Source organism: Pantherophis guttatus, chromosome 4, assembly GCF_059756535.1.
Source record: "Pantherophis guttatus breed Tessera chromosome 4, ASM5975653v1, whole genome shotgun sequence".
NCBI classification, from domain to species: domain Eukaryota; kingdom Metazoa; phylum Chordata; class Lepidosauria; order Squamata; family Colubridae; genus Pantherophis; species Pantherophis guttatus.
Window position 1 is genome coordinate 92,984,301 of NC_142066.1, and position 24,583 is coordinate 93,008,883.

Sequence of the window (24,583 nt, forward strand, 5' to 3'; positions counted from 1 at the left end):
CAGTGGGTCTTTTCAGGATTCTCCAGGGTTACCTCATCCTCTCTGATGGGGTGTACGAAACAGGCATCCGACTGGGTGGCGGTTGATGTCTCCCCCCAGCATTCAGCTTCTCCCAGTTCTCTGCTTCATTGAGACATGGTTTGCAAGATCCCCTCAGCAGAGCGAGGATTGCTTCTCTGGGTTGACCATTTTGCAGATCTTGCTTTCTGTAAGGATTGTCTCTCCTTCCAACTTAAGAAAATAAAAACTCTTGAAACATAGCATTTCAAAAGGAACCTTTTTATTAAGCAGAAGGGACAGCAATGAAGTCAAAACAAGATCTGAATACCCTTAGGCAAGACAAGTTGGATTAAAGCAGACTCCTCCCTTAAGCCAGAATGCAGATTTTAGCCAATACACAAATGTGAAGATGTTTTCTTTACTAGCTGCCCTGAGAACCCAAATAAACATGTATTCACATCGTTATCCTTTAAAGTGAAACAGCCCACATAAACATTCCTCCACGTTAAGGGGGTCTCAGGGCTCTTTGGCACCAGAATATAGGTTGTAAAATATCTGTTGACACAGGCAACGCTAGTAAATCGAATCCAAGTCTCCCCCTTCTCCCAATTGAATGGCAGTATCACTTTTAGGGATCTGACACCTGGATTGCTGGATGAAAGTTGAACTTTTTAAAATAAAAAGAAGGGGCAGGAAAGGAGAAAGGGAAAGAGGAAAGACAATGAAAAAAGAAAGGAAGAGGGGAAGAGAGCAAGGAAGGAAAAAGAAGGAAAGGGAAGAAGGAAAGGAAGAAAGGAAGAAAATTATAATTGGAGGGAGGGTCTGAGGAAAGTCCTGCGTTAGCACTTGGCCGTCAGCAGCCCTGCTGCCCTTTTGCCATCCCCTTGTCCCCTCTTCCTAACCTCTCCTGGTGATCTCCCATTCTATCACTAAGGATGCTTTGGTTACAAAGCTGGGTCTCCTCGCATGGAGAGGGAGTGGATCTCCCTCCCTCCACAAACTTTGCCCTCTGTACACACCATAAGCAAGCCAAGGAGAGAGAGCCTAGCAGCAGCAGTCTCAAGGAGGTAAGTGCAGCCGAGCAGCCCCTTGGGGTAGGATGGGATGGGCACTTGCCCTCAACTGCCCAGGGCTCTGAGCAGCCTGCGCCACCGTCTGGGGGTCCTCCGCATGGCCTGAGAGGAATAGCAAGGCTTCTCTGGTGGACAAGGGTTTGGTGATTGCCCTGGTCTCGTCTTCCTCTGCTGGAAACAATGGATCCCCCCAGCCCCATCTGGGCCACCACAGGTGCCCCCGGCCACGAGTGATGTTGAACAGGCCACACCCACCCCAGCCATGCCCACCCTGGCCCTCTGAGGTCAACCACAAGCCCTCAATGAAATTGAGTTTGACACCCCACATTACATGGTCAATTTCTAAAAAGAGTGGGTAAAGTGGGTAAAGAAAACATGGCAATGGCCACTGAAACATTAAAGAAACTAAAATCTTGATTTTGACTTCACAAGAGCAAACCAATTGAACCAATGCAAGCAAGGTCAGAATTGAAAAATCAAATGATTAGGCTCTGGAAAAAGCAGAAGGAACAGTAAAACACATACTTGGGCAAGAAGATCGCACAAGTTGATTATAAACAAAATAACAGTGGCCAATATGATTCAAAATTGGTGGAAACATTGTTGAAAAAGAAAATAATCAGGTTAAAATATTGTATTTCCAGAAACAAATTGATAGTCTTGGCTCATAACATGCCAGATTTAACTGTGCTTGACAAGAAGACATGGTGGAGAACTGATGTGGCAATACCAGTGGATAGTAGAATGCAAAGTATTGGAACAAAATATAAAGATCTGAAATTCAAAGCTGAAAAATTATGGCATAAACATAGTGGTCCCAGTGATTGCAATGCACTAGTGGTGGTGGGAGGCACAAGCGAGCCGGTAGCAAACTAAATTGAAACCCACTACTGTGCACTAGGTATTGTATCAAAAAACTCTGGAAAACCTTTATAGAATCTGTGCACTGACAACATAGTTATCTGTCAAATACAAAAGCCACACTGTTATCAGCACATACACTATGCCAATACATTACAACATCCTAGGTTCTTGGAAAGAATTCAGTCCTTAGGAAGAGCTAAAGAATGGCAGTGTGGTATAATATTGTGTATATCACTGGCACCAGAAAATTTAAACCCAATACAGTAATATTATACACAAGTATCAAGCTGCTCAATATCTGGCTATGACTTACTAAAAAAGTAATAAATATGGGACAAAAATCTAATAAATAAATTCTTCCAAGATTTAGGCAAATGTGTACTGGCCCCATAATGCAAGACTTTTTGTTCATTTGTCTTCCTTCCAATTGCTCATGTTTCCTACTTTTGATTTTTTTAGTTTGTAATTGTAAGCTGCACAAAATAATTGGTAGTCAGCGTCCTGACTATATTAGCAAATGTAAAAAAAAATATTTTTTTTTTGTTTGAAAACCATCTTTTCTTTTAGAATAATTGGTTAAGCAGGGACAGAAAAGTGTTCTAAGCAATTTTCTCTGGTTAGAAATCGCCCTTGAGATAACACTTTAATTCAAGAATTGCGGTGGTGACCCGCAATTCTCTTTCTGCTGAGCCTGATCTAATGTGGGGGCACATCTAGAAATAATACACTTTAAGTCAGTGTGAGAATAACGATGGCAAGGAACCGACAAACAGTCCAACTGAATGGTGAAAAGGAAAGTCGTATTAATAAGATCCAGTCCAGTCACTTTTTAAAAAGCTCCGTCAGGCATTTTGCTGTCAGAATTCGTAAAACAGCGTTTTTGGAACTAAGAAGTGTGGACTCCCAGAATCCCGCTGCCAGCCACGCTTAACATCTTGGGGTTGCCAGGTTGAATAACGCTGAGGTAGGCAACTACCTCCCCGTCGTTCATTACATTGAACTCATTTCCCCTCCCTATGGCGGCACTCAGAAAAGAACGGAAATTATCGTGAGTTCTGTTCTCGCGCGGAAAGGAAAGCAAGCAACGTCACTTCCTTTCCGGAGAAAGACTGTGATTGGTGGGCAGGCAGGATATATATATTCGTGATCAGTCATCGCGGCCCTCTTTCTCTTCGACCTCAGAGAATCCTTCATACGGCGTTGTCATCTTGTGAGTCGTGTAACGCGTGTTGTGGCATTGTACTCCCGTGGGCCACGCAAAGTGGCTGGGCGGTGGGAAGCGGCGGCGTTGGGAAGAAGCAGCTGCCTCTGCTTTAGGTTGCCGAAATGGCTGGGATGGCCCGCATATTTCAGGCCTCCCGCCTTGGAAAACGCACTCGGCCATCCTAGCGCTAACGACGCTTTTGAAACTTTCCAAATCGAGCGCTGTCACATATTTACTCGAGTTCAAAATTGAAACAAAGGCACTGGAAATTAGTAGGATGCGGGACCATATTATTAATTTAGTTAGGTTTTTGATGTACATACAAATGCAAAACATACTGGTCTTTGCTTCGTTGATTCCATATGTAGCCCAAACTTTTAACATTGCAACTCAGTATTGCTCTTTTTCAGCTATTAAAAGTTATCCCAAATAATATGAGGGAGAGAATGATGCATGGATTGAAGTTTTCCAGTGCATGACGTTTGGATCGTTTTCAGAAAAGCTTTCTTTTCTTAAAAGATGTCAGCCTTAAGTACCGATGTTCATATTTTCATTTAGCAGAATCCGTTTGACTTACAAGAATTAAAAATAATTCATTAAAATGGTACAGGGATAACTTCAGGCCCCTGTAAAATGTTGAAGATGTATATGTTAAATGAATAACAGCTGCTGTGCTCGTGCTATGGCCAAAGCATTTCTTCCAAATTTTGAAGCATTCAAGTAAATTTACTTGTATAGCTTTCTCATTAAAACTACTCAGGGTCTGAATAAGTTGATATATATATTTGTTTAAATGCCATTTGATTGCTATAGTAATGGGTTTTTTAGATTACAATATAGTTATTGAATACTGGAACATTTTTCTTAATCCAAGTTGGAAACATTAGAACAACCATTTTGAGTTTATTGATTCTTACTTTATAAACTGATTTATAGTTAAAGTTTTCTCTATAGTGGCAATGATAGATTGTTATTACTTCAATTTTATAGTTGGGCAGAACTGATTAAAACATATTAAAATAACCATGTGATTTTTGTTCTAGGTTTCCTGTCGTTACTTTAAAAGGAAACTTTCACAATGTCCGGAGGCCTTGATGTTCTACAGATGAAGGAGGAAGATGTCCTTAAATTCCTTGCTGCGGGAACCCATTTGGGAGGCACCAATCTAGATTTTCAGATGGAACAATATATATATAAAAGAAAAAGTGATGGTAAAAATTGGATTCTTTTTTTGAATTGTTAATTATAGACTTCACTTTATGCTAGTGATGTCAGAATCATCATTATGCACAATAATGGGGTTTGCTGCCAGAATTTATAAATTCCAAGTTGGTACATACAATATATTTCCCCTACCTGAGTTTTTTTCGTTGTTCCAGAGTTAAAAAACTAAGAAGGCTTCCTTTCAGGTGGGCCTTGTTTATGTTTAATTTGGCCTAGTTTCTCTCAGTTCCAAAACTAATTTTCATAGAATTCATGAACTGAAATACCTTTTTTCTTCCCAATTCACAGGCCTTTTTAAAAAGTGGCACAAGAGTCTATTTCCCCTTATATGATGCTGATATTTTCATGGAGCTCTATTACTGAAAACAAGTGAGACCTTACTTAGAGTAAGCAGGTTGGCATGTGTTTTAACTGCACACTATTAAAACTTGGAGCTGAGGCCAGTTTCTGGCCAATTAACTCTTGAGTGTCGGAAGTGTGCTAGAGTAAATTCTGGCAGGATTTTCGCTAACACCAGTAAAGTATTTCTTTGTGACTGAGGTTTGATAGTAGTTGCTGCCACATTGCAGGTTTTTGAAGACGATGATAGATGAGGGCTGGATTTTATGCATTTTGTTGAGCATTCCCATATTTGATTGAAAATCCTATATCTTTTTATTGAGGTATTTACATCATCAATCTGAAGAGAACCTGGGAAAAACTGCTCTTAGCAGCCCGTGCCATTGTAGCTATTGAGAACCCAGCAGATGTCAGTGTTATCTCCTCCAGGAATACTGGGCAGGTATGGATACACTTGGCCAGAAGATGAAAATTGTACGTCCTATCAGAAACCATCTAAGAACAAGTAATATGAACTAAGTTTTCTTTTAAGTCAAACTTTTGACTAAAGAAGTCAAATATATTTGTGTCTGGTGCTTCAAAATGATATTCTCCAATTCAGTCTTGGTTGTACTTGCTAAATTAATAATTGCTTTATTGTTTTTGGGGGATGATCATTAGAAACATATAATCCATTTTGTCATTTTATCTCCCCATGTAGCGTGCTGTTTTGAAATTTGCTGCAGCTACTGGTGCAACTCCAATTGCTGGCCGGTTCACTCCTGGCACATTTACCAATCAGATCCAGGCTGCTTTTCGTGAACCCCGCCTTTTGGTGGTCACTGATCCAAGAGCTGATCATCAACCGCTGACTGAAGCATCTTATGTAAACATTCCTACCATTGCTTTGTGCAATACAGATTCTCCCCTACGTTATGTGGATATTGCTATTCCCTGCAACAACAAGGTACTATGTCCTCCTGTACATTTATGGTTTTTTCATAAAGCACTTCTAGGTGTGGTTGTGCAAAACATTTTTAAGTAGGTCTGATATAAAATTTGTTTTCAGGATGTAAACATTTTGGGAGAGAAGGAAATATATGCACGCTTGTTAGAACTCAGAATGGTTTCTATCCAAAGAACTTCTGAGTGTAGGAAGTGTGCTACATCAGCTTCTGCAAGTCTTTTCGCTAACACCATAAGAACCTCTTGGGTTCAGTGAATGGGGTTTGATAGTGATTCTTGCTACATATTTATAAGAAACAATTGTTAGCTGAAGAAAATCAAGCTGGGTTAGTTAAGCTATATTTTGTTTTCTTCCTGAATTGTTTAACAGCATGATCCTTTTATTTAGACTTAGTTAAATAGTTATTCATGAACTTAAATGAATGTGTTGAAAATCTAATTGACAATATCTAACAAATGTTTAGGGAGCTCACTCAGTTGGTCTGATGTGGTGGATGTTGGCTCGGGAAGTCCTGCGAATGCGTGGCACTATTTCCCGTGAGCATCCATGGGAAGTTATGCCTGATCTCTATTTCTACCGAGATCCTGAAGAGGTAACATATATTTGATTAGATTTATAATTACTTTCTTATTGAAATAAGTGGTTTTGCATTGGTAATATGACCTTATGTTTTCTACAATGTATGGTCTGATAACACAACCCTGAAAAAGGAAGTATTAAAGTAAATGCATCAAGGAGATACTTTGCTTAAATACAGAAAAACACAGCGCACAGTACAAGTTTGTACTAAATCACTCATTTTCAAACTAGGCTTAGAAAAGGTTTTGATGCTACCCAGAAAACTTTAATTTATAGTTGTAACTTGATTTGCTTCCTGTTCAGATTGAAAAAGAAGAACAGGCTGCAGCTGATAAGGCAGTTACCAAGGAGGAGTTCCAGGGTGAATGGACAGCACCTGCCCCTGAATTCACTGCACCTCCACAACCGGAGGTGTCTGATTGGTCTGAGGGGGTGCAAGTGCCTTCTGTCCCAATTCAGCCTTACCCCACTGGTAAGTAGAATGTAATTGAAAAGGATACTGAGTGGACAATGTATCATATACAATAATTTAAGTTATGATTTTTTTACAGTTGGTTTCCCTTTTTGAGGAGGTAGATTCGCGAAATGCAAAGTTTGAGAAAGAAGTGGTAGGAGCCAGTATCTAAAACACAGACACACAGAGCTCAGATATCCATTCTCATTCTCCATTAATCTATTCAGTTAGCTTTCTTTATTCTCCTTTTCCAGTTGCTTCTAGATAGTTGTTATAGTTATAGTTATATTATGTATTATAGTTATATTATGCTAGAAATTTTAATTTTAATTTCAAATTGCTACTCTGGTATAGCACAGGTTTTACTGTTTCAGAAGTAATACCGTCATCTAAAATGTGTAACAAATCAGTTTGCCTCTACATTTGGGAGTGGGGGGGAGAGACACTTATTTGCTGGAAGAGGAGTTAAAAAAAGGAAGCTGAATTAGGTGGCCTGGCCTGTTGTTCCGCCAGGCCGGGCTATCAACATAATTTTAAATTGGGTGTTTTAAATTTCTGGGGTTTTAAATTGAGCTGAATTATTTAATAATTTTAAATTATTTTAATTGATGTTTGTTTTGTGCTTTTAATAGGCTGTACACTGCCCTGAGTCCTTCGGGAGAAGGGCGGTATAGAAATAAAATTATTCTTATTCTTATTCTTCATTCTTATCCATTGAAGTTCTCTACTAGAAATATTTTACATTAACCGATATAGGAGCACACTGTTCTAAGGACCTGTGGAATATCCTCTTTCCCTGAAGACCATACCAAGCAATTTCTGTACTGTGCTGTTTGGGACAGGAAGCAGTTTGGCACTTATATGAATTAAATCCTTCAAATCAGATGCCATTTTGAGTGTTTCTGAGATATTATTTCACGAAAGTCTATTTAATTCAGGACACATGAAGAGCCTTCCAGTTCATGGGGTTTATGTCTGAAATCAAAGTCATCCCTTAGATCAGCTTGATTCACATGAAAATGGGCCATTTGAAATGCTCTGTTCCTGCATTGACTTCAATTGTACTTAATTTAAATGGCTTTGATTCTGTTCATCTTTGTGCAATATTTGTAATACAAATTTCCAAGATTTGTGTTTTGGAATTCAATTGCTAATCATGGAGAATGATCTCAAAATATGGTAATGAAGATTGAGGAAGTTACTTATATTTTTCAAAACCCAGTGTGATTTTATGTCTTTTTCAGAGGATTGGAGTTCACAGACTGCCACTGAAGACTGGTCTGCAGCTCCCACAGCTCAGGCTACTGAGTGGGTTGGTACTGCCACAGAATGGTCTTGATTAAACAATAGCAATTCAAGAATTACAGTTGAAGAATAAAATATCTTCCTTGTTAACTAAGATTTGTTTGTTGTTTTCTTACATTTTTGTTGATCTGGGAAATTATGCAGGATCAGCCCTTAGCATATGCAAGGTTGAGGTAGGGATGTTCATCTGGGAAAGTCAGAGTCAAAAAGCTGACAGCTAGTGCTGTAATATCAGAAATGGCATCATTGCACTCACTAAGATTTGCTAAGCTACATCCATCCCAAAAGCAAATAGCATGTCAAGTTGCAGGATTTAAAGAAACATTTTTATTCCCTAAATTCTATCTCGTTAGTTTTTGATACCTTTTCTATGCTGAGAAAAAGGGAGTGCTTTTTTCTCCTTTGATACAGAAGAAAGGTTGAGTGGGGTTTGTGAATGGACAAGCCTAAATGTGGGGTCTCTGTAAAGGCTTGCTGGCTGAGCATCTCAAATTCTGCTATATTACACAAGTGTTTGAAATTCACACTTCACAATGATACTAAACAAGTCAAGCTAATTAAAGATGATTTGTTATTAAAATCTTGTTGTAGAATAGTGCCAAAGGTGGGTTGTATTTTTAAAAAGTGTTTTGAATCACATGTTAAAGGGTTAGTTTTATCTGACATATTCAAATAACATTCTGTGAGCCAGACTAGCTGGGAAAGACATTACTTTTTTTAAAAAAATGCCATGTTTTAAAATAGTTTGAGAACAAGGAAAATATTTGCCCTGCCATCCTTGTTATGTTTCAGATAGAGTAAAGCATTTAATAGTTGACTTTCGAATAGGGTTATTAAACTGTGTGTTCCGGTTAATCTTGGATTTCTGTAAACTTGTGATAGCTATTTGGTTAAAAGATTTTCTGAGGCTTACAGAATATTTCATGTGTAGAATTCATTTAATATCAGAACAAAACATATTTGTTATGATCTCTGAACAAATCTTAAGCTGTTTCAGGTGTCCTAATTCTAAGTACACAGTGATAGAAAATAGGATATTATGAATGTTCTGAACTCAAAGCAAAACACATTCCAACAGTTTTATTGCTGTTGGAACAAAATACTGCAGCAAAGCTTTCAGTATTTTGAATGGTTTTGTTTTTGAACATAACACCATTTTCATGCCTCCTTTCTAAAAATCACAATACATTTCTTTGCTTGCCATGTTTATTCTAGCTAGCCTTAAGGGGATATTAATTAACTTGCATTCAAGAGAGATGGACACAGACAGGCACTCCTTTTGGACAAAAGCTACTTATGGAAGAAAAAAGATACAAGTTCTCTGAAATTTTATTTCCTAAACTTATAAGTTATAAGTTTAGGAAATAAAATTTCAGAGAACTTGTATCTTTTTTCTTCCATAAGTAGCTTTTGTCCAAAAGGAGTGCCTGTCTGTGTCCATCTCTCTTGAATGCAAGTTAATTAATATCCCCTTAAGGCTAGCTAGAATAAACATGGCAAGCAAAGAAATGTATTGTGATTTTTAGAAAGGAGGCATGAAAATGGTGTTATGTTATGAGATTGATAATATAACTTTAAATGCCATGTAAGGATAGCATTAGTCTTGGAAATAGTTTTAAGCTTCATAACCTCTAAATTTGGCATGATCAAGCTGCATGCTGCGTGCAGCCTCACAAGATAATACAAAATATAAAAAGTTTGTTATTTATATATTTAACTATATTATATATATTGTATATGTGGCCCAGACATTTGCTCTTAACTCTGGCCCAGGCAAGCTAAAAAGTTGGACAGCCATGCTCTAAACTCGGAGTGGGCAATTTTCACAAGAGGCCACATGAGGAACTGGGACTGTTTCAACTCAAGACTGTTCCAGACAAGGGGCAAACTTGGTGCAGGCACAAAGTACTTTTTCTCCTTTCTCTCCAGTGGCTGCCAGCTGACTGAAGGAGCATGGTGACTGTCAAGCCAGCCGGCCTCTGCTGCTTTTCCTGCCCTCTGCGACATTTATTTAAATTTTATTTCTAATTTTTTTAAAAAATAATTTTTAGTAATACAAATTAAAAATATTGGACATAGTTTGACTTTTCCGGTTTAGACATTTTCATCAAGTTTTACAACAGATACACTTCGTTATCGCTATACAGGTTTATACTATTTATCACATTTCAAACACAAGTTATTTCATCTGTGAAGGTTACATCAAGTTGATTCCTATCACAGAAAACTAACAAATTTCTAAACATTCAACTCAATAATCCTTTATCACGGCATTCCTCCTCTCCATCAAATAAAAAAAATTATTCCAGATTTTATAATACTCTGTTTCACTCTTATCCTTGAGTTCCAGAGTCAACGTGTCCATTTCCGCACAAGTTAATATTTTAGCTAATACTTCTATGGGGGTCTCTTTATTTTTCCATTTTTGTGCAAAGGTCAGTCTTGCTGCTGTTAGTATATGCAGCATTAGATATGTTGTACCCTTGTTATATTTGTCCTTTATAATGCCCAATAAAAAGAATTCTGGTTTTAATTCTATATTTTGTGTTAATATCTCTTCTAGCCATTGTTTTATCTGTTGCCAATTTTTTTTAGCTTTTGGGCATTCCCACCCCATGATAAAAACTCCCAGGCAATACCTCACACTTCCAACATATCGAATAGTTTTTGCTCATTTTTGCAAGTCTTGGTGGGAAATTTGATTTCTAATTTCCAATTGATCTCATGACAGAGATGTGGTCTAGGGACCATAATATGCCCAGGTCTGCTCTAAACTATTATGATTTTACTATCAATTGTTTCCCAATTCCCTGTTTTCCAGCTCTGAACAGATATATTGTAAATGAGTCATAGATGCTATATAATATAGAGATGTACTATAGTATAGAAAACAATCCTTTACAAAAGCAAGGAAAATTGCAAGAGTGAATTGAAAGAAATGCTATTGCACATGTGAAAAAAGCTGTATTGTTTCCAATTATGATTAGAAATTGGAAATATATTTGATATTACAAAATTTTATTTAAAATTCCAATGTATATAATGTATTTTCCATGTCAACAAGAATTATAACACATGTAAAATAGCTATGGAAAGTTTTTCTATGGAATAGAAGTAAAAGGGAGCTTTCAAAAATTACTGGATACTTGGTTACCAGAGATGGAGTCAACTCTGATAAAGTTGTACTTGCCAGCTCCCATTTGGAAGGGAGAAAAGACAAACCATATACCTCCTTATTGCTATGCTAAGATGGGATTGGGTGTAATTAATCTTTACATCTTTGTCAAAACTTCGTTTCTTACTTACTTTTAAAACAGTTTTATAGTTTTTCTAGATACATGGAGTCCTGTCAATACTGCCAAGTCTGGACTTTTCCCCTTCCAGGCTGCCATCTCTAATTAGATATTGTGTTACAGTTTAGGTAAACTTTATTTGTGTACCAGATAGAAATAAATGAAGGTATATAAGGAGAAACCAGTGAACTTTGGAGTTTGGCAAAAACATTGCATCTCTGAATAGGAACCTTTCATCGCTCTTCCAAGATAGTTGAAGCTCTTAAATTTCTAAACAGTGGAACAATTTTGTAAAATAACCAAGTTCATTAAGTACCATTATGCTCATGATCTAGTAGATATTACTACTTCTATGCCATCGTTACTAGGTTCCCCGCCTCCAATTCCTGGATAAGGCCGCCTTGGATAAGATCCTGATTTTAGTTGACTAGAGAAAGGCACACCTCTTTTTGGAGTAAATGGCTGGGTCATTATCACAGAAGGTGAGGATGACAACATTCCTTTCTCAGGGTTTGAATTTGTCTCTTTCTCTGCAGAATGATTTTTATAGCTTGGTGACACAGGCTTATCTGGTTTAAAAGAAAATGCATTATTGCACTAAAATTGTCAGTATTATAGTTAATAAAGCTGAGATAAAAAGTGACCGCTAGGTGGCAGTGAAGAATTATAATTTTCTATATATGGTGTCTGATAATTTCTGAATGTTTGCAAATCAAATATGGTACTGCAAGGCAACTTTTATTTTGATTGAAGTTTAATAACCTTCAGTCTACTCTGGTATTTCACTGAACCTTACAAGACAAGCTGTAAACCATGGCATAATGTTAAATGTTGATTATTGATTAAACTAAACCGGCTTAGAGTAATTAATTGAAAAGCTATTTGAGCATTGTGATGGCTATTGATCTCTTAGGTATGTAGGATGACCTTGAAATTAAACAATGGCACATTTGGTCTTTTATTTAGGGAGGACAACACTGCCAATATTAGAGGAACTAAAGTTGTCCTATTATATCAACTCACCCAAAGCAATATATGTATGAACTCTGGACACTATTTTTACCTTTAGCTGCATTGGGTCCTTCTATGTTTTTTGCATATGGAGTAGGGAAGTCTTCTAGTTCTTGCATTGCAGAATTGGCAGAAAGCTTATTCTTATTTTTATCATCTTCACGTTGCTGTACGAATAAAAACATGTCATGAGATACCTGATTCATCTGGAAAGAAGAACTGTAACATCTAATTTAGTCAAAATTGAGACTTAAGATGAGACTTTTATGTGGATAATGCAATTTAAAATCAGAACAAAACTGACAATTGATTTTTATTATTTTTAATAAAATGTTCAACGTATCTAATATTCTTTCTTCCTATTTTCCCTACAACAACCACCCTGTGAGGCAATTTGGCTGTCAGAGAGTGACTGGCCCAAAGTTACCCAGCCAGCTTTCATGTCTGTGGTAAGACTCAAAGTCTCTTGGTGCCTACAGCTGAAATGGAGCTGTAACTGAATTTATCTTTGATCTCTCATTCAATCTCATATCAGTCTGAAGTTATAATTTATATTATAATTTTGAAAATACTCAGACTAAAACAGGACAATCTAACATGTTATGAGGAAGTAGAAAGGAGTACTGTATTTTTCAGAGTATAAGATGCACTCCCTCCCCCCCAAAGAGGCTGAAAATTTGGGTGCGTCTTATACTTTGAATGTAGTTTTTTTGAAGCTTTTTTTCAGCCCTAATGAGGCGCTAGCGAGTGAAGTGATCTTCTGAGTTTTGCCTGCTCCCTCCAACTCTCAGCTGTGCTTTAGAAGCTTTTTCCCAGCCCTAATGAGGCACTAGTGAGTGAAGCTATCTTCCCAGTTTTGTCTGCTTTTCTCATTGCTGCTCCCTCACAGCTGTGCTTTAGAAGCTGTTTTTTATCCCCAAGCAGGGGATAAACAGTGCACGAGCTCAAAACCAGCAAACTAATGTGCTGAAGCTGATCAGACTAAGGACGCTAGCCAGATGAATAACTGATAGGCAGATTCCCCCCCCCCCCTATTTTCCTTCCAAAAAACTAAGCTGGGTCTTATACTCTGGTGCGTCTTATACTCCGAAAATTATGGTATTTGAGAAAAATCTTCTCTGTCCATTTGATATTTAATTGGGTACCTTTGACATTTAATTCCAGCCATGTCCTAGAATACATATTATATGAAATGTATTCTAGATGTATTGTAATTTGAACATATTTATTTAGTTGAGTTTCAACTTGTATTTTTCTTTCCCATTTTGTCTATAGAAATATTAAAATAAGAAACACAATAGTGAGCACAATAAAATTTTTCCATTCATTCACAATTGTTTAATAGTCATATTACTATATAGAACCATAGACTTTCATTTGGTCAATGTTTAAATGGTAGGTTACATATCAATCTCAAATACAAAGTTTACTCCAGGGGTGAAATCCAGCCAGTTCTATCTGGTAACAGTGGCTGCAGGAGACTCCACTTATCTGTGCAGACATCATGACGTCGCTTTTTTGTAACATTTTAAGCCTCTGCATATGCGCAGAAGGCTTTGTGCATGTGCAGATGATGGTGCACGTGAGCGGAGCGAGCGAGTACACAGCGCATGCACATTGGCAAACCGGTACGGAAGGTAAGTGAATTTCACCCCTCCTCTACTCTAAATGTCTTGATACTAAGTAGCTTTATATGTTCAGAGTGATAAAAAATAATCCAGGATTCGTGTATAAAGTAAGAGGCCTATTAAAAATAAAACACAGTCTTTTATAGATATTAAATATTCATGTATGAATGTATTACATCTTTTTAAAAAGTCATTTTTGGAGAAACTGCTGTGATTTTAACAAGAAATTAATTAGAACACATGATGCTGCAGTTAGCATATGAATGAACACATAACTTTTTCAACTATAGTGTTGGAAAAAATGAAATAGCTGTTTAAATCCAAATAATGCAAATGTGATTATTTTTACATTTAAAGTAACATGAAATCTAAACAAATCTAAATACCATTTGCATTTTCTTTTTCAACTCTGCATTGGCATGTTTGTATCCTTCAGCCACAGCATTCAGGTAATATATGGCAAGACTGTAAAATCAAATTTAAAATTTAAAAAAACATCTCTGAGATAACTTATAGGATTTTTAGAAAATACTAAAACACAGAAGGATTCTCAAACTTTGTGATATCCAGAATCTTATATGATAATGAAATCTGTGCTACTCCTCTCATTAATAAAATCAATATTTTATTGCAGTCAGAGTTGGACCAGAAAGAAGCTGCTTTTTAAGAGGTTATGATATAAGATAAAAACTGCTATAACAATTCCTTGACTTAGGTTTACTTTTAATTACCAAGTTCTTTCACCTAAAAAAACTTTTCTATGATGAAAAGTTAATAGTTTTAAATAGTAGATAAAGACACTGATGTTAACTAACCCATAAACTTCTACAGACTCAGTGATGAATACACATAGCTACATACAACCTGAAAATCACTAGTTGGCAGATGCTAAACCTGGGGGTTTCGCCATTTTTATAGACCCTAGACTAAAGCCCATGCAAAATAGGAATGAGTTTTCAAGTGTTCTTGATTGGCTTGTTCAGACAAAAACATGGGTACTATAAGATTCACTGTGAAGTTGTCTAGGCAAAGTGAAATCACTTTAAAAGCACCCCCACTTTGTTTAAGCTAACCTGGTTATCTTAAAAAAATAAACCCTGCTCATAAACTCTCCTCAGAGGGGTTGTATGAGAAATCATTAACTATTTGAAAGTTCATTTTAAATGCTAGGTTAGTTTCTAAATCTAATTTTATTTCAATAATTACTGGAACCTGTTATAAATAATGCATCTATTCTAAAGTTAAGTAGAACTACCAGACAATGAACCAAATTCATTCACAATCAAATTCAAGAGAATGGGAACAATGTATTCCTAAGATTCTCATCTCAAGAATGCAGTCAGTACTAAATGTAGATAAATCGCTAAAGTACTAAATGTAGATAAATTTGCTAATCACACGGGAAGCAACAGTTTGTATAATGGATTCATGAAGAGGGATTTGGGACTTGGCAGATTAAGAATTTTGGAAAAGTTGCCTAATCTATTTACAAGGATTTTACTTTATTTGCTGTCATATGCAGCACACATTTTTTAAAACTCATGACAAATTTTAATTGATAACCTATTAATATATTCTTATCTACAAGATTTCAATTCCCCCACTCCAAAATCTCAGTCAATGCAACTTACATCATAAGCAACACTGCAGTTATAATTAGTCCAGGATTTGCCAAATAACCTAAGACTTTGGCTACAAGAGGTGGGAAATCGTATTCGATGGTCTCTTGGATGACATCATACATTTTCTTTTTTCCACTGGAAGAAGAAATAAATAAATGGACAGGACTGTATAATGATAGGAACCGAACTTCAGAGAGGACATACAAAAAGTCTTAATGCAACGTATTTTCAGAATATATTACTTGAACAGCTTCAGTTTGTTATTTTTAAAGAAATACCAGTAGTTGAATATATTTTTCTTCTTTTATTTTTGAATTTGCAAATTTAAGATACATACAAATGAATAATGACAATCTCATGACACATTATTTTGAAAACAACAGCAAAATATGTTCTTTTAAAAAAATTGATATTACAGGTAATCCTCAACTTACAACAGTTCATTTAATGACCGTTCAAAGGTACGGCACTGAAAAAAGTGACTTATGACTGTTTTTCACACTTACAACCATTGCAGCAACTCAATGGTTATGCAATCAAAATCCAAATGCTTGTCAACTGACTCATATTTATGATGGTTGCGGTTATGACTGGGGTCATGTGATCACCTTTTGCAACCTTCTGACAAGTGGGGAAGCCAGATTCACTTAACAATTGCAGTGATTCTGTGGTGCAATTGTGGTAAGAAAAGTTGTAAATGGGGGCAAAACTCAGTATATGTCTCACTTAGCAACATAAATTTTGGGCTCAATTATGTTTGTAAGTCGAGGACTACTTGTGTGGGAAATTGCTTAATTCTGAATTTATGTTATTGTTAATGCTCATATTTTTCTCCAATTTATCACTCTTGTGAATTCTGACTATAATCGTTAGACTTTCCAGCCAGCATTTGTATCAAATACAATTCTGGAAGTTGTAGTCCCAATACAACTGGAAAGTCAGGATGTGAAGGTCTGATTGTATGTTATTACCAATCATTCAATACGCAGTAATATTGGGGAGGTTGGAGCGCCTGGTAAGAATCAAGTCAAGCTGGTACCAATACTTTGATCTTGGATGTCTCCAAGAGACTCTGTGTTGAGGCTTTGTTTTAAAGTAAGTATTGCTAATGCAAAGACCATAGTAGCAGCAAAACTCCAGCAGTTGTTGGCCATTTTCATTCATCTTTCCAAAGCCAAACTGACCTAAACAAGTGGGCCAAGAACTATAATCAGCTCCAACTCTGGCATTAAAATCGCCAAGGATAAACAGTGGTTCTTTCTCAGGGATTTTCTTGATAGTAGCAGCCAGATTGTCGTAGAATTTGTCTTTGGATTCTACTGAAGATGCTAATGTCGAAGCATATGCGACATTAATAAGAGTAATGCGACATTAATAAGAGTAACCAGCCCTGTTGATGAGTGGAGCTGCAAGGACAGAATTCTTTCACTTCCTGAAGCAGGTGGATTAATGGATCCTAGTAGGGTGTTTCTGACCGCGAAGTCAACCCCATATTCCCTAGACTTGTTTGATGGTTTTCCCTGCCAGAAGAATGAGAAGTTTTTCTCCTTAATAGATCCCGAGTCTAACAGTCTTGTCTCTTGAAGGGCATCTGCAGTCTGCTCAACTCCAGGTCAATGGCAGCTGTCTTTCATATGTCATCTATCTCTTGTAAATCGTCAGAAAGGCCGGGGGTCATTGAACATTCCAGGTGCCCAACTTTAGGGCTAAAGTTTTCTTATGTTTGTTGCATGGTACAAAGTTATTGATCTGCTTGTCAGTTTTGACCCTAAATCCCATGCACCCTGTGAGGTTAACAGACCGTGGTGGGGCAACACCTTACTGGCTGGGGGCTGCCCAGCTTAAGGTGGGCAGTAGCAGCCCAATTAGGTACAATGACCTTTCCCACCAATGAAAGTGGCCCCTGGCGTCATGCTCTACGCCAATCAAGCAAAGACTTATTTAAAAGACTTATTTATTAAAAACTGCCACTTCCCATGTTGTTTCAATGCTGTATGCAAAGCTGGAGCCTGGATAGCTCAACAGACAGAAGCACTGTAATTTAACACCAGCTGTCTGCAATTAAAGTAAGATCGAATCTCATCAGGCTCAAGGTTGACTCAGCCTTCCATCCTTTCTAAGGTAGGTAAATTGAGGACCCAGTTTGTGGGGGCAATAAGCTGACTTTGTATAAATATACAAAAGGATGAAGGCTATTGCTTAACGCATTGTAAGCCGCCCTGAGTCTCCAGAGAAGGGCGGCATATAAATCAAATTAAAAAAAAAAGCTGAAGTGTCCTCTCCAGAGCACGAGGCCTAATATGGAGGATAGACTGTTACCCAAGCAGCAAATTCCCCCTCTCCACATCGCTGAAATAGTCCAATGGAACGGCAAAGCCGATACGATTAGTTCCAGCTGTGCCATAGGAGTTACCAGAATGTGATTGTACACAGTCACAAACTGCTTCCAGGACTCCGGCTCCAGATTTTGCTTCGAGGTTGACTCCTGAAGCCTTTTCCAATAGTAGATATAGCTACAAGGCAGTGGAGGTTTGTAATCAGAGTTTCCCTTCTCCTAGAAGATGGTTCTGCCATTTTATCTGCCATTGGGGCATAAAGCCCTCTTCTGCCTTCAAAACAGTTGACCATCTTCTCCTGTAACCCTGGAAAGGAGCCCTCATGGAAAGGGGCCAGCTGGACCAAGATTTTTTTAGAGAGGTTTTACTCATCTAGCACTCCTCCTCACTCCAGGACTCCTGCTCCAGGTTTTGCCTCGAGGTTGACTCCTGAAGAGTTTCTCATAGATGGGTATAGCCACAAGGCAGTGGAGGTTTGAGATCAGAGTTTTCCTTCTCCTACATAAGTTGCCTTCCAAGGCTAATGGATACTATCTAACTGGTTTTTCCCACACACACAGTTAACAAGACTTCCCACTTACACTCAATCAAACAGCCACTCTCCCCTCCCCCTAGAAACAAGCAGATTCATTCATGAGGTGAACTCCCTGCAGTCACATGATTCACTCACTCAAACAGACACTCCAACTTCCCCAATATTACAATCACACACAGTTATCAGGGTGCTGATTGCGATACAGACCACTCCTTGGTGTGAAGCAGAATAAAACTGCAAACAAAGAGATTACATCACTTGAAGAAGGAAGGAAGACCACAAATTGACATCAACAAGAGCCGCAATCAGGGCAAAGTGGAGGAATTTGCACAAGCACTCAAGGAAACTGTCCCAGGCCCAGCTGAAATAAATGCATCTGAACGATGGGAATATTTCAAGAATGCTGTTTATAACACCGCCATGTCAGTATTTGGTAAGGAGATCAGAAAGACAGCAGATTGGTTTGAAGCCCATTCGGAGGAGTTGATGCTAGCCATCGAGGAAAAAAGGAAAGCTCTAATTGCATATAAAGCCTGTTCCAGTGAGCGCAACCTACAGATTCTGCGAGCTGCTCGTAGCAAAGTCTAAAAGACCGCCAGGAGATGTGCTAACGGTTATTAGCTGCAGCTTTGCTCTCAGATCCAGTTAGCAGCTGACACAGGCAACATCAAGGGGATGTATGATGGCATCAAGCAGGCTTTAGGTCCAAGAAATCTGCCCCTCTGAAGTCTGCTATAGTTGAGGTTATCCAGGACCGAGCACAGCAGATGGCACGCTGGGTACAGCACTACTCTGAGTTATATTCCAGAGAAAATGTGGTAACTGAAGAAGCATTAAATAACATTGAGTACCTGCCTGTCTTGGAGGAGCTTGACAGTGAACCAACTTTAGAAGAACTAAATGCAGCCCTGAATTCCCTTGCCTCTCGCAAGGCACCCAGGAAAGATAACATCCCTGCCGAAGTTCTGAAGTGCTGCAAAGAAAACATTCCCACTGAACTGCATGAAATCTTCTGTCTTTGTTGGAGGGAAGGTAGAGTACCACAGGACATGAAGGATGCAAATATTGTCACACTGTACAAGAACAAAGGTGACAGAGGTGACTGTAACAACTACCGTGGCATCTCTCTTCTTAGCATTGTAGGGAATCTGCTTGCCCGTGTCGTACTGAAGAGACTTCAGGTGCTTGCAGAGAGAGTCTATCCAGAATCACAGTGTGGATTTCGAGCCAACAGGTCCACTACTGACATGGTATTTTCCCTTAGACAGTTGCAGGAGAAATGCAGGGAACAAAGACAGCCATTTTTCGTAGCCTTCATAGATCTTATGAAGGCTTTTGACTTGGTTAGCAGGGACGACCTTTATAAAATTCTCCCCAAGATTGGATGTCCACCGCAGCTGCTCAACATCATCAGGTCCTTTCATGAGGAAATGAAGGGCACTGTAGTTTTTGATGGCTTAGCTTCAGATTCCTTTGATATTCGAAGTGGAGTGAAGCAGGGCTTTGTCCTTGTGCCAACTTTATTCGGGATCTTTTTTGCTGTCATGTTGAAACATGCTTTTGGAACTGCAACAGAGGGTATTTACCTCCGGACCAGATCAGACGGAAAACTCTTTAATCTCTCTAGATTGAGAGCAAAGTCTAAAGTCCAGCTGAAATGCTTACGGGATTTCCTTTTCGTTGATGATGCTGCCGTCACTGCTCACTCTGCTGAAGACCTTCAACAATTTATGGACAGTTTTAGCAAGGCCTGCCAAGACTTTGGACTAACAATCAGCCTGAAAAAAACACAAGTCATGGGTCAGGACTTGGATTCATCTCTGTGTATTACAATCTCTGCACAAGAACTGGAGGTCATCCATGACTTTGTGTACCTCGGTTCATCTATCTCTGACACTCTCTCTTTAGATACTGAGCTGAATAAATGTATTGGTAAAGCGGCCACCACATTTTCCAGACTTACAAAGAGAGTATACGAAGATCCAGGTGTATAGAGCCTGTGTCCTGAGCATACTCTTGTACTGTAGTGAGTCTTGGACCCTTTATGCACGGCAGGAGAGAAAGTTGAACACCTTTCATATGCACTGTCTCCAACGAATTCTTGGCATCACCTGGCAGGACAAAGTTCCAAACAGCACAGTCTTGGAACGTGCTGGAATTTCTAGCTTGTATATACTATTGAAACAGCGACATCTACGCTGGCTGGGGCATGTCATGAGAATGGCTGATGGTCGGATTCTGAAAGATCTCTTGTATGGAGAATTAGTGCAGGGAAAGTGCCTCAGAGGGAGACCACAGCTGCGATATAAGGATATCTGCCAGAGGGACCTAAAGGCCCTGGGAATGGACATTAACAACTGGGAAATCTTGACCTCCGATCATTCAGCTTGGAGGCTAAAGACAAAGCATGGCTATCTCCAATTCGAAGTGACACTTGTTCGGCAGGCTGAGGCAAAGAGGCAGCCCCGGAACCAGCAAAATCTGGGGGCTGGGCAGGGGATAGAATGTATCTGCCCTTAGTGTGGAAGGGATTGCCACTCTCAAATTGGCCTTTTTAGTCATACTAGATGCTGTTTTAGGACCTCTTTCCAGAGCATGATACCATAGTCTCTTGAGACTGAAGGATGCCAATGGAGTAAGAATTTAATGTTTCATAAAGTTACTAATTGATTATATGCCATCAACTTTTTTTAACAGAACAGACAGCATATGGTTTCAGGTGGAGATATGTTCTAATGGAATTTTAAAGATCAAGAACATATCTAATACAATCCAAAGAAACTTAATACAATCCTTCCTTCATCAAAAGACATTGCTGCTATGTTCCTTATTAACAAAAGAAAAATCAAAAGAACAGTTTGTTCTGAGCTGGACCCAGATTGAGTCAGTATTTGCGGTGCAGCATGAAAGAGTTATTAAATCAAATAAGTGGTCACTGGCGTATTAATCTGGCCTACAGATCCATTTGAGAGAAACTGACTCACAATGGAAGTACAAAACTCTTATTCATATGGTAGTCCTGGCTCTGATCAAATCAGCTTCTATTATTCTTCTGCTGTCTACATTCATGATAATTTATTGTGACTGAATAAGGAAGTTTCAAATAATGAAATGTTTGAAAAAATACTTTTATTTTTATAACTCATCCTGGTAGTTTTGGCTATATGTTGAACCATTATATTTTTTTGCCTTTTAGCTAAACATTGCCACATAGCAATGCTCTTGTTCAAAATAACATTTCTTCTTTACAAAACCAAATGTTCTGTCTGATCCATCAATAATTTGTTCTGCAGTCACGTGTTGTTGTTGTTAGTCACGAAGTCATGTCTGACCCATTGTGACCCCATGGACAACGTTCCTCCAGGCCTTCCTGTCCTCTACCATCCCCCGGAATCCATTTAAGCTCACACTGACTGCTTCAGTGACTGCATCCAGCCACCTCATTCTCTGCCGTCCCCTTCTTTTGCCTTCAATTGTTCCCAGCATTAGGCTCTTCTCCAGTGAGTCCTTCTTTTTCATTGGGTGGCCAAAGTATTTGAGTTTCATCTTCAGGAGCTGGCCTTCTAAAGAGGAGTCAGGATTGATCTCCTCTAGGACTGACCGGTTTGATCGCCTTGCAGTCCAAGGGACTCGCAGGAGTCTTCTCCAGCACCATAGTTCAAAGGCCTCAATTCTTTGGTACTTAGCCTTTTTTATGGTCCAACTTTCACAGCCATACATTGCAACTGGGAAAACCATAGCCTTGACTATATGCACTTTTGTTGGCAAAGTGATGTCTCTGCTTTTTAGTAAGCTATCTAGATTTGCCATAGCTTTCCTCCGCAGGAGCAAGCATATTTTAATTTCTTGACTGCAGTCCCCATCTGCGGTGATTTTGGAGCCCAGGAAAATAAAATCTGTCACTACCTCCATTTCTTCTCCATCTATTTGCCAGGAATTGAGAGGGCCGGATGCCATGATTTTAGTTTTCTTAATATTGAGTTTCAAGCCAACTTTTGCACTCTCCTTCTTCACCCACATTAAGAGGCTCTTTAGTTCCTCTTCACTTTCTGCCATTAGAGTGGTATCATCTGCATATCTGAAGTTGTTGATATTTCTCCTGGCAATCTTAATTCCAATTTTTGATTCATCTAGCCCCACCTTTCTCATGATGTGCTGTGCATATAAGTTTAAGTAGGCAGGCTGACAGTATATAGCCTTGCCTCACTCCTTCCCCAAATTTGAACCAATCAGTAGTTCCGTGTCCAATTCTCACTGTTACTTCTTGACCCGCATATAGGTTTCTCAAGAGACAAATAAGATGGTCTGGTACTCCCATGTCTATAAGAACTTGCCACAATTTGTTGTGATCCACACAGTCAAAGGCTTTGGCATAGTCAATGAAGCAAAAGTAGATGTTTTTCTGGAACTCCCTAGCTTTCTCCATTATGCAGTGTATATTGGCAATTTGATCTCTAGTTCCTCTGCCTCTTCAAAATCCTGCCTATACTTCTGGTAGTTCTCGATCCACATACTGCTGGAACCTAGCTTGTAGGATTTTAAGCATAACTTTACTAGTAAGTGAAATGAGTGCAATGGTGCGATAGTTTGAACATTCTTTGGCATTGCATTTCTTTGGAATTGGAATGTAAACTGACCTTTTCCAATCCTGTGGCCACTGTTGAATTTTCCAAACTTGCTGGCAAATTGAGCGTAGCACTTTTACTGCATCGTCTTTTAAGATTTTGAATAGCTCAGCTGAAATACTGTCACCTCCACTAGCTTTGTTGTTGCTCAGATTTCCTAAGGCCCATTTGACTTCACATTCTAGGATGTCTGGCTCGAGGTCAGTGACCACCCCATCGTGGTTATCAGGGATGTTAAACTCATTCTTGTATAGTTCTTCTTTGTAATTTTGCCACCTCTTCTTAATCTCTTCTGCCTCTGTTAGGTCCCTGCCATTTTGGTCCTTTATCATGCCCATCTTTGCATTATTGTTTTCTTCTATTTCTTGGTTTAAGAAGGCATTCTTATCTCTTCTAGCTATTCTCTGGAATTTTGCATTCAATTGGGTATATCTTTCTCTTTCTCCCTTGCCTTTCACTTCCCTTCTTGCCTCAGCTATTTGTAAAGCTTCCTCAGACAGCCATTTTGCTTTCTTGCCTTTCTTTTTCTTTGGGATGGTTTTAGTTGCTACCTCTTGTACAATGTTGTGAACATCCGTCCATAGTTCTTCAGGCACTTTGTCTATCAAATCTAATTCCTTAAATCTATTTGTCACCTCTACTGTATATTCATCAGGGATATGATTTAGTTTATACCTGAGCGGCCTAGTGCTTTTCCCTACTTTCTTCAATTTAAGCCTACATTTTGCAACAAAAAGCTTATGATCTGAACCACAGTCATGGTCTTGTTTTTACTGACTGTATAGAGCTTCTCCATCTTTGGCTGCAGAGCACATAGTCAATCTGATTTCTGTGTTGACCATCTGGTGATGTCCATGTGTAGAGTCAACTCTTGGGTTGCTGGAAAAGAATGTTTGCTATTACCATCGTATTCTCTTGACAAAATTCTATCAGACTGTGCCCTGCTTCATTTTGTACTCCAAGACCAAACTTGGCTGTTTATTCCGCTTATCTTTTGGCTTCCTACTTTAGCATTCCAATCCCCCATGATGATAAGGACATCATTTTTGGTGATAATTCTATAAGGTGCTGAAGGACTTCATAGAACTGGTTAATTTCATCCTCTTCAACACCAGTGGTTGGGGCATAGACTTGGACTACTGTGATATTGAATGGTTTGCCTTGGATTTGAACTGAGATCATTCTGTCATTTTGGGGATTGTATCCCAGTATTGCTTTTCCTACTCTTTTATTGACTATGAAAGCTACTCCATTTCTTCTGAGGGATTCTTGCCCGCAGTAGTATACCTGATGGTCATCTAATTAAATTCACCCATCCTGTCCATTTTAGTTCGCTGATTCCTAAGATGTCGATGTTCAGTCTTATCATCTCTTGTTTGACCACGTCCAGCTTGCCTTGATTCATGGATCTTACATTCCAGGTTCCTATGGAAAATAGATCTTTACAGCATCGGACTTTCCTTTCACCACCAGATGCACCCACAGCTAAGCGTCCTTTCGGTTTTGGCCCAGTCGCTTCACTCTTTCTGCCGCTACTAGTACTAG

The 24,583-nt window shown here is 38.6% G+C and overlaps 2 protein-coding genes and 2 non-coding genes across 4 annotated transcripts in view; 3 read left to right on the forward strand and 1 right to left on the reverse strand.

Annotated features, from left to right (window-relative positions):
* Positions 1–3,023: 3,023 nt before the first annotated feature.
* Positions 3,024–8,082, forward strand: RPSA (ribosomal protein SA). The gene is made up of 7 exons (XM_060685987.2): positions 3,024–3,147; positions 4,185–4,352; positions 5,028–5,146; positions 5,405–5,650; positions 6,114–6,242; positions 6,533–6,701; positions 7,928–8,082. Exons 2-7 carry the CDS (start codon positions 4,220–4,222, stop codon positions 8,020–8,022), a joined length of 891 nt encoding a protein of 296 aa, XP_060541970.1. The 5' UTR covers positions 3,024–3,147; positions 4,185–4,219; the 3' UTR covers positions 8,023–8,082.
* LOC132710278 (small nucleolar RNA SNORA62/SNORA6 family) lies at positions 4,776–4,931 on the forward strand. The gene has a single exon (XR_009620987.1). It is a non-coding gene; the product is annotated as a small nucleolar RNA SNORA62/SNORA6 family (small nucleolar RNA).
* Positions 5,783–5,936, forward strand: LOC132710279 (small nucleolar RNA SNORA62/SNORA6 family). Its single transcript, XR_009620988.1, has one exon. It is a non-coding gene; the product is annotated as a small nucleolar RNA SNORA62/SNORA6 family (small nucleolar RNA).
* Positions 8,083–11,523: 3,441 nt separating the features above from the next.
* TMC2 (transmembrane channel like 2) overlaps positions 11,524–24,583 on the reverse strand; it is a 160,339-nt gene continuing 147,279 nt past the window's right edge. Inside the window, exons 17-20 of the mRNA XM_087894129.1 lie at positions 15,552–15,677; positions 14,307–14,385; positions 12,345–12,459; positions 11,524–11,850 (exon numbers count right to left, since the gene is read on the reverse strand). Coding sequence (XP_087750255.1) covers positions 11,606–11,850; positions 12,345–12,459; positions 14,307–14,385; positions 15,552–15,677 — 565 coding nt within the window. The 3' untranslated portion in view covers positions 11,524–11,605. The remainder of the gene's footprint in view (positions 11,851–12,344; positions 12,460–14,306; positions 14,386–15,551; positions 15,678–24,583) is intronic.

Bases quoted from the DNA above. Each gene is read 5' to 3' on its own strand.
- RPSA (XM_060685987.2), top strand. From the start codon at position 4,220: ATGTCCGGAGGCCTTGATGTTCTACAGATGAAGGAGGAAGATGTCCTT. The intron at 4,353-5,027 runs GTAAAAATTGGA...CTTTTTATTGAG, and splicing joins ATATAAAAGAAAAAGTGATG to GTATTTACATCATCAATCTG. The intron at 6,243-6,532 runs GTAACATATATT...CTTCCTGTTCAG, and splicing joins TCTACCGAGATCCTGAAGAG to ATTGAAAAAGAAGAACAGGC.